Source organism: Pongo pygmaeus, chromosome 11 (genome assembly GCF_028885625.2).
Source record: "Pongo pygmaeus isolate AG05252 chromosome 11, NHGRI_mPonPyg2-v2.0_pri, whole genome shotgun sequence".
Taxonomy (NCBI): Eukaryota; Metazoa; Chordata; class Mammalia; order Primates; family Hominidae; genus Pongo; species Pongo pygmaeus.
The window spans coordinates 110,465,309-110,481,209 of NC_072384.2; the positions used below are offsets into that span (position 1 = coordinate 110,465,309).

Consider the following 15,901-nt stretch of genomic DNA (forward strand, 5'->3'; position numbering starts at 1 on the left):
GAATAGCCAAGGCAATCCTAAGCAAAAAGAACAAAGCAGAAGGCATCAGGCTACCCAACTTCAAACTATACTACAGGGATATTGTAACCAAAACAGTATGGTACTCGAACAAGAACAGACACATAGACCAATAGAACAGAAAAGAGAACCCAGAAATGAGACCACACACCTACAACTGTCTAATCTTCAACAAACCTGAAAGAAATAAGCAATGGGGAAAGAATTCCCTATTCAGTAAGTGGTGCTGGCCAGGCACGGTGGCTCACACCTGTAATCCTAGCACCATGGGAGGCTCAGGCAGGTAGACTGCCTCAGCTCAGGAGTTCGAGACCAGACTGGGCAACACAGTGAAACCCCATCTCTACTAAAATACAAAAAAAAATAGCCAGGCATGGTGGCATGCGCCTGTAGTCCCCGCTACTCAGGAGGCTGAGGCAGGAGAATTGCTTGAAGCTGGGAAGCACAGGTTGCAGTGAGCCGAGATCACGCCACTGTACTCCAGCTTGGGTGACAGAGTGACACTCCGTCTCCAAAGAAAAAAACAAAAATAAAAAAGTGCTGGGATAACTGACTAGCCATATGCAAAGATTGAAATTGGACCCCCTCCTTACACCACATACTAAAATTAATTCAAGATGGATTAAAGCCTTAAATGTAAAACCCAAAATTATAAAAATGCTGGAAGACAACCTAAGCAATACCATCCAGGACATAGGCACAGGCAAAGATTTCATGACAAAGATGCCAAAAGCAACTGCGCAACAAAAGCAAAAATTGACAAATGTAAACTAACTAAACCAGAGAGTTTCGCACAGAGAAAGAAACTATCAACAGAATAAACAGACAATCTAAAGAATGGGAGAAAATTTTTGCAAACTATGCATCTGACAAAGGTCTAATATTCAGCATCTAAAAGGAACTTACACAAATTTACAAGAAATAAACAAACAACCCCATAAAAAAGTGGGCACAGGACATGAAAAGACACTTTTCAACAGAAGACATACATGTGGCCAACAATCATATGAAAAAAAGCTCAACATCATTGATCATTAGAGAAATGCAAATCAAAACCACAATGAGATGCCATCTAACTCCAGTCAGATGGCTACTATTAAAAAGTCAAAAAATAACATGTTGGCAAGGTTGTGGAGAAAAAGGAATGCTTTTACACCACTGGTGAGAGTGAAATTAGTTCAGCCATTGTGGAAGACAGTGTGGCAATTCCTCAAAGACCTAAAGACAGATATACCATTTGACCCAGCAATCCCATTACTAAGTATATACCCAAAGGAATATATATCATTCTATTATAAAGATACACACATGTGTATGTTTATTGCAGCACTATGCACAATAGCAAAGGCATAGAATCAACCTGAATGCCCATCAATGGTAGAATGCATAAAGCAAATGTGGTACACATACATCATGGAATACTATGCAGCCATAAAAAACAACGAGATCATGTCCTTTGCAGAGACACAAAAGAAGCTGGAGGCCATTATCCTAGCAAACTAACTCAGGAACAGAAAACCAAATATTGCATATTCTCACTTATAAGTGGGAGCTAAATGATGAGAGAACATGAACACATAGAGGGGAATAACACACACTGGGGCCTTTTGGAGAATGGGGGGTGCGAGGAGGGAGAGGATCAGGAAAAACAACTAACGGGTACTAGGCTTAATACCTGGCTGATGAAATAATCTGAACAACAAACCCCTAAGACACAAGTTTACCCATGTAACACACCTGCACTTGTACCCCTGAACTTAAAATAAAAGTTTAAAAACAAGAAGAAATAAAACTTTTGGGGGGGCAAAGTTTTTAAAAAAGAAAAAGAAATAAAGGGCATCCACATTGGAAAGGAAGAAGTCAAATTATCCTTGTTTGTACGTGATATGATCTTGTTTGGAAAAATCTACGGACTCCACTAAAAAACTATTAAAACTGATAAATAAATTCAGTAAGTTGCAGTATACAAAATCAACATACAAAAATCAGTAGCATTTCTATATGCCAACAGCATACAATCTAGAGAAGAAATCAAGAAAGTAAACTCATTTACAGTAGATACAAATAAAACAGAATACCTAGGAATTAACTTAACCAAAGAATTGAAAGATCTCAACTATGAAACCTATAAAACACTGATGAAAGAAACTGAAGAGGATACACACAAAAAGGAGATATTCCATTTTCATGAATTAGAAGAATTAATATTGTTAAAATATCCATAGTACCCAACAAAATCCACAGATTCAATGCAATGTCTATCAAAGTACCACTGACATTCTTCACATAAATAGAAAAAACAACCCTAAAATTTATACGGAATCACAAAAGACCTAGAATAGCTAAAGCTGTCCTGAGCATAATGAACAAAATTGGAAGAATCACATTAACTGACTTCAAATTATACTACAGAGCTATATTAATCAAAACGGCACAGTACTGGCATAAAAATAGACACACAGAATAAAACAGAACAGAGAACACAGAAACAAATCCATACATATACAGTTAACTCATTTTCAACAAAGTTGCCAAGACCTTGGGGAAAAAAGAGTCTCCAGTAAATGGTGCTGGAAAGACTGTCTATCCATATGCAGAAGAATAAAACTAGACCCCCATTTCTTGCCATATACAAAAATCAAATCAAAATATATTAAAGACTTAAATCTAAGACCTCAAACTATGAAACTACTAAAAGAAAACATTGGAAAAACTCTCCAGGACATTGGACTGGGCAAAGATTTCTTAAGTAATACCCCACAAGCACAGGCAACCAAAGAAAAAAATGGACAAATCAAGTTAATACATGTTAACACATCATGTTAAAAAGCCTCTGCATAGCAAAAGAAATAATCAACAAAGTGAAGACACAACCCACGAAATGGGCAAAAATATTTGCAAACTATCTGTCTGACAAGGGATTAATAACCAGAATACATAAGGAGCTCAAACAACTCAATAGAAAAAAAAATCTAATAATCTGATTGAAAAATAGGCAAAACATATGAATAGACCTTTCTCAAAAGAAGACATACAAATGGAAAACAGGTATATGAAAAGGTGCTCAACATTGTTTATCATCAGAGAAATGCAAATCAAAACTACAATGAGCTATCATCTCACCCCAGTTAAAATAGCTTTTATCCAAAGGTCAGGGAATAAGACATGCTGGCAAAACTGTAGAGAAAAAGGAACCACACTGGTGGTGGGAATGTATATTCCCAACCACTTGAGAGAAAAGCTTGGAGGTTCCTTGAAAAACTAAAACTAGAACTACCCTGTGATCCAATCTTACTCCTAGGCATATACCCAAAGAAAGGATATCAGTATATTGAACAGGTATCTGCACCCTTATGTTTATGGCAGCACTATTCACAATAACCAAGATTTGAAAGCAACCTAAGTGTCCATCAACAGACAAATGGATAAAGAAAATGTTGTACATATACACAATGGAGTACTATTCAGTGATAAAAAAGAATGAGATCCTGTCATTTGAAACAACGTGGATGGAACTGAAAGTCATTATGTTAAGTGAAATAAGCCAGGCACAGAAAGACAAATTGTGCATGTTCTCACTTATTTGTAGGAGCTTAAAAAATTAAAACAATTGAACTCATGGAGATAGTAGAATGATGATTACTAGAGGTTGGGAACGGTGGGGGAGAATGGGGATGGCTAATGGGTACAAAAATATAATTAGAATAAATAAGATCTAGTATTTGATAGCACAACAGGGTGACTACAGTCAACAATAACTTATTGTACATTTAAAAATAATTAAGAGTATAATTGGACAGTTTATAACACAAAGAAAGAATAAGTGTTTGAGGTGATGGATATCCCATTTACTCTGATCTGATTATTATGCATTGTATTCCTGTGTCAGAATATCTCATGTACCCCATAAATATATACATCCACTATGTACCCACAAAAATATTTTTTAAGTTAAAAAAACAGCACAAGGAGACAGTATTGGAGCTTGACCCTCCAGTCTCCTTGTCAGTCAACTTTGCAATATAAAGCTTTTCTTCTTTCAAAAAACTCAGCGTTATAATATTGGTTTCTAACGCATCAGGCAACATTTACACATCTAATAAGAGACAATCAAAACATATGAAGCAAAAACTGATAGAATTGCAAAGAAAAATCAATAATTCTATAATAATAGTTGGATACTTCTATAATTCACTCTTGTTAAGGGACACAACAACTAGATGGAAGATAAGTAAGGAAACAGACAACTTAAACTACACAGTAAACCAACTAGATTTAACAGATATCTAAAGAACATTCTACTCAACAACAATCACATACAAATTTTTCTCAAGTGTACGTGCAGCATTTTCCCAGATGGACCATATGTTAGGCCAAATATTATATCTCAACAGATATAAAAAGAAAGATATAAAAAGTATCTTTTCCAACCACAATGAAATGAAGTGAGAAATCATTAACAGAAAACAGGAAAATGCACAAATTTGTGTAAATTAACACACTTTAAAACAATCAATAGATCAAAGTAGAAATTACAAGAAAAATTAGAAAACAGTTAGAAATAAATGAAAATGAAAACAAAACATACCAAAATTTATGAGATGCAGTGAAGGCAGTGCTAAGGGGGGAGTTTATAGTTATAAATGCTTGACATTTAAAAAAAACAAAAAAGATCTCGAATTAACAACCTAATTTTACAAATTAAGAAACTAGAAAAAGAAGAACAATTTAACCCAAAAGTTAGCAGAAGAAAGGAAATAATAAAGATTAGAGTAGAGCTAAAACAAATATGAGGATAGAAAAACTAGAAAAATTATCAAAACTAAAAGTGGATTCTTTGAAAGCATCAACAAAATCGACAAACCTTTAGCTAGATGAACTAAGAAAACAAAGAAAAAAGACTCAAAACACTAAAATCAGAAATAAAACGGGATGTTATTGCTGAATCTAAAGAAATAAAACGGATGACAAGAGAGTATTAGTAATAATACTATACCAACAAATTAAATAACCTAGATTACATGAACAAATTCCTAGAAACACAACACAACTTAAGAAGACTAAATCCCAAAGAAATAGAAAATTTGGGCTGGGTGTGGTGGCTCACGCCTGTAATCCCAGCACTTAGGGAGGCCAAGGCAAGTGGAACATCTGAGGTCAGGAGTTTGAGACCAGCCTGGACAACATGGTAAAACCCCATCTCTACTAAAAATACAAAAATTAGCTGGATGTGGTGGCGGGTGCCTGTAATTCCAGCTACTCAGGGGGCTGAGGCAGGAGAATCGCTTGAACCCAGGAGGAAGAGGTTGCAGTGAGCCAAGATCACGCCATGGCACTCCAGCCTGGGCAACAAGAGCAAAACTCCAACTCAAAAGAAAAGAAAAGAAAAGAAAATTTGAATAGGCCTATATAACTAGTAAGGAAATTAAATTAGTAATCAAAAATCTCTTGACAAAGTAAAGCCCTGAATCTGATGACTTCAATACTCAATTCTACTAAATTTTTAAAGAAGACCAAATAGCAATCCTTCTCAAACTTTTCCAAAACATCAAAGAGGAAGGAACACTTCTTAATTCATTCTGTGAGGCCAGCATTATCCTGATGCCAAAGCCAGGCAAAGACACTATAAGAAAATACACTACAGTATTTGCAATATCCCTTGCAAATACTGATACAGAAGCGATCAACCAAAAATTAGCAAGCCAAATTCATCACTATATTAACAGGATTACAATCCATGACCGAGTGAGATTTATTCCAAGTGAGATTTATTCTTAGAATGAAAGGATGGTTCAGTATTAAAACTGATCAACGTAATACACAACATTAACAGAATGAAGGAGAAAGAAAACCCTATCATCATTTTAATTGAAGAAAAGGCATTTGAAAAAATTGTACATCTTTTCATGATAAAAACAGTCAGCAAGGTAGGAATCGAAGAAAATTACCTAAACATAATAAAAGCCACATATGAAAACCCCCTGAAAATCACACTCAAGGGTTAAAGACTGAACCATTTCTCTTCTTAAGATCAGGAACAAGGCAAAAATGCTCACTTTCACCACTTCTATTCAACATAGTATTGGAAGTTCTAGACAAAGCAATTAAGCAAGAAGAAGAAATAAATGGCATCCAAATTGTAAAAGAAGTTAAATGATTTGTTTCAAGATGGTATAATCTTATAGGTAGAAAACACTAAAAATTCCTTCAAAAATATGTTCAAATTAATAAATTCAGCAGAGTAGCAAGATCACACAGAAGTCAGGTGTGTTTTTTATATACCAACAATGAACAATCTGCAAAGAAAGTCACAAAAACAATTCCACTTACAACAGCATCAAAAAGAATAAAACACTTCAGAATATAATAGATAGATAACCAAGGAGTTGATAGACTTGTACAAACTACAAAACATTGCTGAAAGAAATTAAAGAAGATATAAATAAATGGAAACAAGTCCCATATTCATGGATTGGAAGACTTAATGTTGTTAAGATATCAAAACTACTCAAAGCAATCTAGAGTTTCAGTGCATCCCTATCTAAATCTCCACAACTCTTTTTATAGACAGAAAAAAGCTTATCCTAAAGGTCATACAAAATCTCATGAGACCTCAAAGCCAACACAATCTCTTAAAAAAAAAAAAAAAAAAAAAAAACCACAAATCTAGAGTTGGGCTCGGTGGCTCACACCTGTAATCCCAGCATTTTGGGAAGCCGAGGCAGGCAGATCACTTTGAGGCCAGGAGTTCAAGACTAACCTGGCCAACATGGCGAAATCCCGTCTCTACTAAAAATACAAAAATATTAGCTGGGCATGGTGGCACATGCCTGTAATCCCAGCTACTCAGGAGGCTGAGGCATGAGAATCACTTGAGCCTGGAAGGTGGAGGTTGCAGTGAGCTGATATCGTGCCATTGCACTCCGGCCTTGGCAACATACTGAGACTCTGTCTCAAAAATATATATAAATAAATAACAAATCTGGAAGACTCACGTCCTGATTTCAAAAATTACTACAAAACTACAGAAATCAAAATAATGTGATACTGGCCAGGCACAGTGGCTCATGCCTATAATTCTAGCACTTTGGGAGGCCGAGGTGAGAGGATGGCTTGAGCCCAGGAATTCAAGACCAGCCTGGTCTTGAATATAGTGAAACTCTGTCTCTTTAAAAAAAAAAAAAAAAGAAGAAATTAAAAAACAAAAACAAAAAAACCCAACGTGGTACTGGCATAAAGACAGACCTATATCCCAATGGGACAGAATAGAGAACCCAGAAATAAACCCTAACATATATGGTCAAATGTTTTTGACAAAGGTTCCAAGGCCATTCAATGGAAAAAGTCTTTTCAACCAGGTAAAACCGAATATCTGAATGAAAACAAATGAAACTGGGCCCTTACCTAACACCATACACAAAAATGAACACAAAACGGATCAAAGCCCTCAATGTAAAATCTAAAACTATAAAACTCTAAGAAGAAATATAGGGTAAGTGCTTCATGACATTAGATTTAGCAATGATTTCTTAGATATGACACCAAAGGCACAGGTAATAAAAGAAAAAGTAGACAAATGGGACTTCAGAAAAATTTTGAAAATTTGGGCAGGAAAAGATAATATCAACAGAGTAAAAATGCAATGAACAAGGCTGAGCACAGGGGCTCACATTTGTCATACCAGCACTTTTTGAGAAGCCGAGGTCAGGGGATCATTTAAGTCTAGGAGTTCGAGACCAGCCTGGGCAATAGAGGGAGATCCTATCTCCACAAAAAAATCAAAAACTTAGCCAGGCATGGTGGCACGAGCCTCTAGTCTCAGCTACTTGGGAGTCTGAGGTGGAAGGATTGCTTAAGCCCGGGAGGTCAAGCTGCAGTGAGCAGTGATCACACTACTGCACTCCAGCCTGGGTGACAGAACAAGACTCTGCCTCAAAAAAAAAAAAAAAAAAAGCAACACATAGAATAGGAAAAAATATTTATAAATCATATATCTGACAAGAAATTAATATCTACAATATATATAGAATTAAAACGCAACAAGAAAAAAACAAGCAAGCAACCCAATTCAAAAATGGGCAAAGGACTTGAATAAGTACTTCTCCAAAGAAGATATCCAAAAGCCAAACCAGTAGCACATGAAATGATGTTCAACATCATTAATCATTAGGCAAATGCAAATCAAAACTAAAATAAGATACCATCTCACACTCATTAGGGTGGTTACTATAAAATAAACAGAAAATAAATGTTAGTGAGAATCTGGAGAAATCTGAACCTTGTGTACTGCTGGTGGGAATGTTAACTGGTATAGCCACTGTGAAAAACAGTATGGTAGATCCACAAAAAAATTAAAAATAAAGTTCCCATATGATCCAGCAATTCCACTTGTGGGTGTTTACCCCAAAGAATTGAAAACAGGGTCTCAAAGACATATTTTTACATCCATGTTCATAGCATACTCACAATAGCTAAAAACTGGAAGCAACCCAAGCATCCATCAACAGATGAATGAATAAGCAAAATGTGGTATATACATACAATAAATTATTAGTCTTAAAAAGGAAAGAAATTCTAATATATGCTACAATATTTATGAAACTTGAGAACATTATGCTAGTGAAATAAGCTAGCCACAAAAAGACAAAAACTTATGATTCTGCTCATATGAGGTACTTAAAATAGTCAAAATCATAAGAGACAGACACAGTTGCCAGGGGCTGAGGAGAGAGGAAAGTGGACAGTTATTATTTAATGGGTTTAGAGCTTCAGTTCTAAAAGGTAAAAAGAGTTATGGAGATGGATAGTGACAGATGCATAACATTACAAATGTATTTAATAACACAACTATACATTCAAAAATGGTTAAGGTGGTAAGGTTTTTGTTATATGTATTTTATGATTTAGAAATTTGAAAACACGTTTATCACTTATATTAACCAGATTCCAATAAGGAAGTTCTGAATTGCTCAAAAAGTATGATAAAATGATCTTAAATACAAAAAGGCATTACAAAGATAGCTTCAATTTATAATAACTAATATATCAAAAATTTTAACATAAACTGGCTACATTTTTATAAAACCTTGTAACAATTATTTTTGTGATGAAATGAGAAGGAATGAAAACATTAACAATTTTTAACAAAAGTAGAAGAACACAGACAGACAATACCTTGGAGGCACGAATTTGCCTGTGAATGTCTGTTAGTTGTTGGATTTTGCATTCTAGGTCTGAAATCTGGGCTTGAAGCCAAGTCCATCGGCTGCCAACTCGTGCTCTGTCTACAAGCCACTTCCATTCAGTACTACAGTTACTGTGAACAAAACAAACACCGTTACTCAAAGCACAAAGGCAATCAAGTTTCAGAGACACTGATTAATAACTTCCTTAACTCCCATCATAAAAGCAAATTTCCTTTCTACAACATGTAATTACAGGAAGAGAGAATGGCAGATTGACTTCTTATCAAAGAAAAAGATATAATTTTCCTACCTTTCCACCCCACAAATACCTGTTTTCATTAAATATTACATACCCTGTAGTAGGATAATTCCTCTGCTATTCAATTCTTTATCAGTGCAGAAGGTCTTTAACAGGGATAAACCAGCAAAGAAAAGGAAACATGAATGACAATGCAAACACCATGTAAAAACTGCTCCATAAAACTTTTATACGTAAGTAGATGTCAAGTACCAGACAATCCATTTGAATGGTGCTAAATCTAAATCCATGTAATAAACTGTAGCATATTCAATTTTACTATAAGTAATTTTTATTTGCTAAAATAGGCATCGTTATTAGCTAATTACTTAAATCATTTTTTAAAAACTATCAAAAATTATAAAAAATATAAATGCTCTGCTACATTTCAAATAAGCATACCAAATATATAGACCTTAAAATATTTAAGATAAACAGTTCCTTAAAAACCTGATTCCTAGGATTCACAACCTAGAGATCACAAAGAATTTATATAAAGCCTTTCTTTCATGCATATTTAAAAATAAGGGTTGATTCCTAGCTCCTCCTAGTACCTCTTGTCATCTGGCAAGAGCACTACAGCTAGAGAAAAATTATTGGGGATTATGGGTGGTATATGTGTGTGATACTTAATTAGGAGATGCAGATTGCAAAAAAAAAAACCTGACAGAAACCGAAGATATAACTGTAGGGCAACAATGACTTAATGACAACATATAAACTTTATAAAAAACTTACCTAAAAATTCATTTATTGTCAAAACCCACTGACTGTAGAACGCCAAGAGTGAACCCTAATGTAAATGATGATCTCTGGGTGACAATGACGTGTTAATGTAGGTTCATCAGTTGTAACAAATACACCACTCTGTTGTGGGATATTAACGGTGGGAAAGGTTATGCATTTGTAGCATGTGGTAACAGGGGATATGTGGTAACTCTTTGTACTTTCCATTCAGTTTTGCTGTGAACCTAAAACTGCTCTAAAAAATAGTTTATTAATTTTTTAAAATGCACTGGACCATAATGGAATATCTTTCAAATAATCTTTAATCAGAGAAAATATTTATTCTAAGAGATCATTTGCTGTCAGATAAACAGAACACAATTATTACGGCTTTGCTATATACAATTTATTCATTATAACAGGATTTTACATTATATCAATGTTTCTGAAAGGCTACTGTTTTTAAGGATTCTAACTGCATACAATGTGATTAAAGATACCATACGATTTAGGATTTCTCTTGGTATTATTATTTATTGTTTATAGTCATTACTGTGGTTTCATAAATTTGACACTTAAAAATCACATTTTCCTAACTGTGGACAAAATAAAATACCTGCTCAAAATATACTATTCATAGATAACAGTTAGCAACACTAAATGCCAATCATGAAATTAGAGAAGGCAAGCGTGCTAGCGGGTAGCATTTTGCACAGGTGAGGATAACATGTTTGGATTTTAAAACAAAGTGGAAACTACTGGCAAGGTGGTAACAATTTTTTTTTTCCCAAGAACTTTGGCTAATAGGTGGAGAAAGCACTGTAGTAGGAAATGAAAAAAAGTCAGGAAAACAACTAAGATGTTATCTATAATAATCTGGGTGTGGTACAGATCATTGTGATCTCTAAATATTTCACATACTACCCTACACTTCCCAGGCTTATGCATTTATGTTGGAGCCATTTGACTAGTTCTGAGCAAATGAGCTGTAAGCAAAAGTGACATTGTCATTTCCAGTTCACCTGAGGATCTTCAAAACCACTAGTGCAGAGAGTATAGCTACAAGATGGAGGAAGAGAGTAGCCCAGATCACGCTGGACTTTATGTAAACCGCAGTACACCTCTGCTGTGTGAAACCATTGAGATTAGGATGCTAATTTGTAACTCTAAATATAGCCTATTCTGACTAAAACACTGAATATAAAAATGGCTTTGACTGGGAAGGGGAGGGGAGACAAAGATATGCAGATAAAATAATGGATTCAAGCTTCATTTTAAAGTTGATAGGACTTGCAGAAGTATGGCATAGAAGTGAGCTTAGGGCAATCAAAGATGATCTTAAACATTCTTTAAGTTTTGCTCCAGTTGGAAAATTCCCCTATAATATGCAATTTGGTTTGGCTATAATATTGATGATTAGTGAATAATGAAATATAACAGAAAAAAAAGTCATAGAACTCATATTATTGTACATCTGGTAAAGATATTCTGATATTTAGGATTACAAAAATCATTATGTTCATATACTACACTAAATTATACTAATATAGAAAAATAGCAATACCAGATTAAATTTAAGTAAACCAAATCTCATCGGACGCTTTGTGATATATGAAACAAGTTTTTTTTTTTGAGTTTTGCTCTGTCGTCCAGGCTGGAGTGCAGCGGTGCGATCTCTCCTCATTGCAACCTCCACCTCCCAGGTTCAAGCGATTCTTGTCCCTCAGCCTCCTGAGTAGCTGGGATTACAGGCACGTACCACCACACCCAGCTAATTGTTTGTATTTTTAGTAGACATGGGGTTTCACTACGTTGGCTAAGCTGGGCTTCAACACCTTTCCTCAAGTGATCTACCTGCCTCGGCCTCCCAAAGTGCTGGGATTACAGGCATAAGCCAGAAAGCCCGGCCTGAAGTAAATTTTCTGTAGAGGGTAACTTATCCTACATTTTAATAGGAGTGAATAAAACATGTTTGCTATGCTTATAAGTGGTAAACAAAAATGTTTGCTTCCTAGAAAACATGTTTTTCTAAAAAAAATAAGATTGTCAATAATTAAGATGTTACAGATAAATATATGGCTAACTTGCTCAAACAGATCAACATGTTATACCCCAAAGTCAAACATTTTATGTAAACAACTTATATAATCAATGTTAATGGTTTACATAACTTACAGTGTAACCAATTAGCATATAACTAATGCACCAGCATACTCAGAGTGTCCCAACTCCCCAGTTAGCATATAAGCCTGGTCTGCCATTGACTCCCTAAATCTTTCTAGTGTGCAAAACTGATCACAGACCACCACATGCTGACCATATGTGGGTTCCCTATCTCTAGTAAAGATCAAAGACATTGGTGAGTGGAGACCACCTAGACAGTGAAAGAGATCACTCATTCCCCAGAAAGGTAGCATTATGACTTCAATTCCCATCCTTGCTTGCTTGCTTGCAGCCACCACTTCACCTTGCTAAAAGAAATGAGTACAAGCTGTTTAAACTTAAGTGGTTTTGAATGAAATTTCTCTTGGTACTAACTACTTATGAGCATCACAAACTTACATCTTTGTTTTGACCTCCTGGTATGAACTCATTTGGTCATGATGAATTTTTACAGTTTGCTAGACCCTATTTGTTATTTCATTTAGGATTTTTCTTTGCATCTATAGTCAAAGAAGATATGGATCTGCTGTTTTCTTGTCATATTTGGTTTTGGAATCAAGCTAATACTACCCTCATAAAACAAGAAGTGTTCTCTCCTCCTTGATTTTCTGAAGGAATTTATGTAGGACTGGAATGGTTTATTCCTTGAATTTCAATGAAATTAATCAGTGAAGCCATCTGAGCCACAAGTTTTCTATGTGGGAAAGTTTATAATTATTAATTTTTCTTTTTAATGTAAGGTTTTTCAGGTTTTCTATTTCTCATTGTGTCAGTTTGGTCATTTGTGTCTTTTAAGCGATTAGCCTATTTAGCTTAAATTGTTGAATTTATTGACATGTAGTTGTTCATAATACAGTCATCCCTTAGTATAAAGATTGGTTCCAGGACCCCCTGAGGATACCAAAATCTGCGGAAATGGTCAAGTCCCTTATATAAAATGATGTACATGTGCATATAAGCACACTACATGTGTACTTTAATTTCTAATACTACATTGTATACTTTAATTTCTAGATTGCTTACAGTATCTAATACAATGTAAATATTGCTTATAATACCTAATAGAAATAGTTGTTATACTCTTTTTAATTCATATTTTTTATTATTGCATTATTTTATATTTTTCTTGACTATTTCCATTTATAGTTAGTTGATACACAGATACAGAACCTGGGAATACAGAGAATGGTTTGTATTCCCCAATTATTCCATAATGCTGGAACATCTATAGTGATATTTTTCCTTCTTCCTGCTATTAGTATTCTTCTAAATAATCTTGCTAGTTTATAATTCTCTCCATTGTTTTCATGTTCTATATTCCGTGAATATCCACTCTTTATCATCACCTTTTCCTTCTACTTGCTTTGGGTTTAATTTAGTATTATTTTTATTGCTTTTTAAGTAGGAGACTTAGACCACAGACTACACTATTCTCCTTTCCTAATATAAACATGTATAGCCATACAGCACTGCTTCAGAAATTTAGTAGCTGCATCCCTCAAATTCTGATATGTCATGTTTCTAATATTATTCAGTTCAAAACATTTTATAGTTTCTCTTGTGACTTCTTCATCCACGAGTTATTTGGAAATGTGTGATTTAATTTCTACATATTTCAGACCCACATATTTACAGTTTCTTAACATTTTTTTTCCTTTACGTAAATCTGTTTTTACCCAGTATGATTTTCCTTCAGCCTGAAGATCATCTTTTAAAATTTCTTTAGTGCATGTATACTGACAACTTCTATTTCTGCTTATCTGGAAATGTCATTTTGTCTCTGTTTTTTAAAATGTTTCACTGGGCAGAGAATTTTAGACTGACTTTTTTTTCCCACCTTTCAGCACTTTAAATATATCATTTCATTTTTCTGGCTTACATACCTTCTAGTGAGAAGTTAGCAGTGATTTTTATTTATTAACCACTTCTTCTGAATGTCTATTCTCTTGTTAGCTGAAGTCGTTTATATTTCAGATATTTTTAGCTTCTGAATGTTCAATAGTTCTTTATATGTTCAATTTCTTTCATTATGTTCACATTTTCCTTTTAAGTCCTTGAGCATATTTACAATAGATATTTTAAGCTCTCTGCCAACTACTTTCATGATCATTGTCATTTCCACATCAGTTTCCATTAAGAATTTTTCTCCGCTTCTTTGCACGCCTAATAGTTGAATACACACATGTGCACATACATACATACATGTCTAGTAGGTTTTATATAAATACATATATTAAGGGTACTATGAATATTATGTGTTGAACGTGTGGATTTTGTGGTCTTCCTTAAAGAGTGATGAATTCTGTTATGACAGGTTATTATATTACTTGCTGTTCAACTTCATAAATTTCAGCTTACTTTAAAGCTTTGTTAGAGCATGTGTAGAGTAGCCATTACACTAAGGCAATTATCAAATTGAGGGAGAGGTGGATAGTCTGAGGAAAATAGTAAATTAATAAATGCGTAGGCTTAACAACTATGACAAAATGAGATCTTTGGCTGTGGTATTTTCACATATAACTGACAGGAAGAAAAGAGAATGGAAACCGACATTTCGGAGGGAACTCGACTAGGAAATACCACCACAAGCCTAACAGAGACTATCCCTGGGAGCCAAATCTGCACCAATAGAAAGCAGGGTGAGAATGCAGTCATGTCCTCAATAAGAGTACACTAACACCCATGTTAGATCAGTCACAAAGAATCATAGACAAAGAATAATTCCCAAAGAGCAAGGTCAGGGACTATGAAGGACAAATGACAAGGGAGCTTATCTCAGAAAGCAAAATTAAGATCCTAGCAAGACCTTACTCCACTGCCAGAGCAAGAAGTCTATTATTGTAAGGAACAGGAACTATCATATATGGCCCATTCTTTTTTTCCCCAGTTGGAGTTTTCCTTGTCCTTATACCATCATACAAGAAGCAAGAGGTCAAGAAAATTAGGAAACTTTTCTCTTAGTTTATTGGTCACCACATCATGATGAACCACATACAAACCCGATATAGAGGACTTTACCCAATGAATGTGACTCTGGGTTATCATCCTTGAGAAGATGGTATGTTTTATGAATGAGAAAGAGGTACATGGACATTTGGGTGGCCAAAGAGGCAAACTGAATAGACTTCTTGTTTTCCCCTAATATCCATCCTCCTATACTTTTTGGATAATAAAGCTCCTTGGGTTTCAGTTGAGCCCTCAGCAGCTCATCTTAGAGACCTTATTTCCCAGCCTTACTTGCAGTTAGGTCTGACTATACAACAAAGTCCTTGAAAATAAAACGTGAGCCAAAATTATGTGCACAACTTCTAGGTCTGGCCGTTATAAATGATTGAGTTTACCATTAAAAATGACTGAATATGGAAATGAAATGAAGTACCAGTGACTCTCAACAATGCAGGCAAGGGCAGCATCCTAAGGAACAGCAAAGCCAAAAGGTCTCTGCTAAACCCTGTAAAGCATATCTAATTCTTGACCGTTAAATGAGAGAAAAATAAATTCTATACATTTA

General features: G+C 34.8%; 1 protein-coding gene across 15 annotated transcripts in view; it reads right to left on the minus strand.

Annotated features, from left to right (window-relative positions):
* Positions 1 to 15,901, minus strand: part of KANSL1L (KAT8 regulatory NSL complex subunit 1 like) — a 151,856-nt gene that overhangs the window by 100,099 nt on the left and 35,856 nt on the right. For all 15 annotated transcript variants that reach the window (XM_063647918.1, XM_063647909.1, XM_054477215.2 and 12 more), the window contains exon 3: positions 9,193 to 9,334. In XM_063647918.1, coding sequence (XP_063503988.1) covers positions 9,193 to 9,334 — 142 coding nt within the window. The remainder of the gene's footprint in view (positions 1 to 9,192; positions 9,335 to 15,901) is intronic.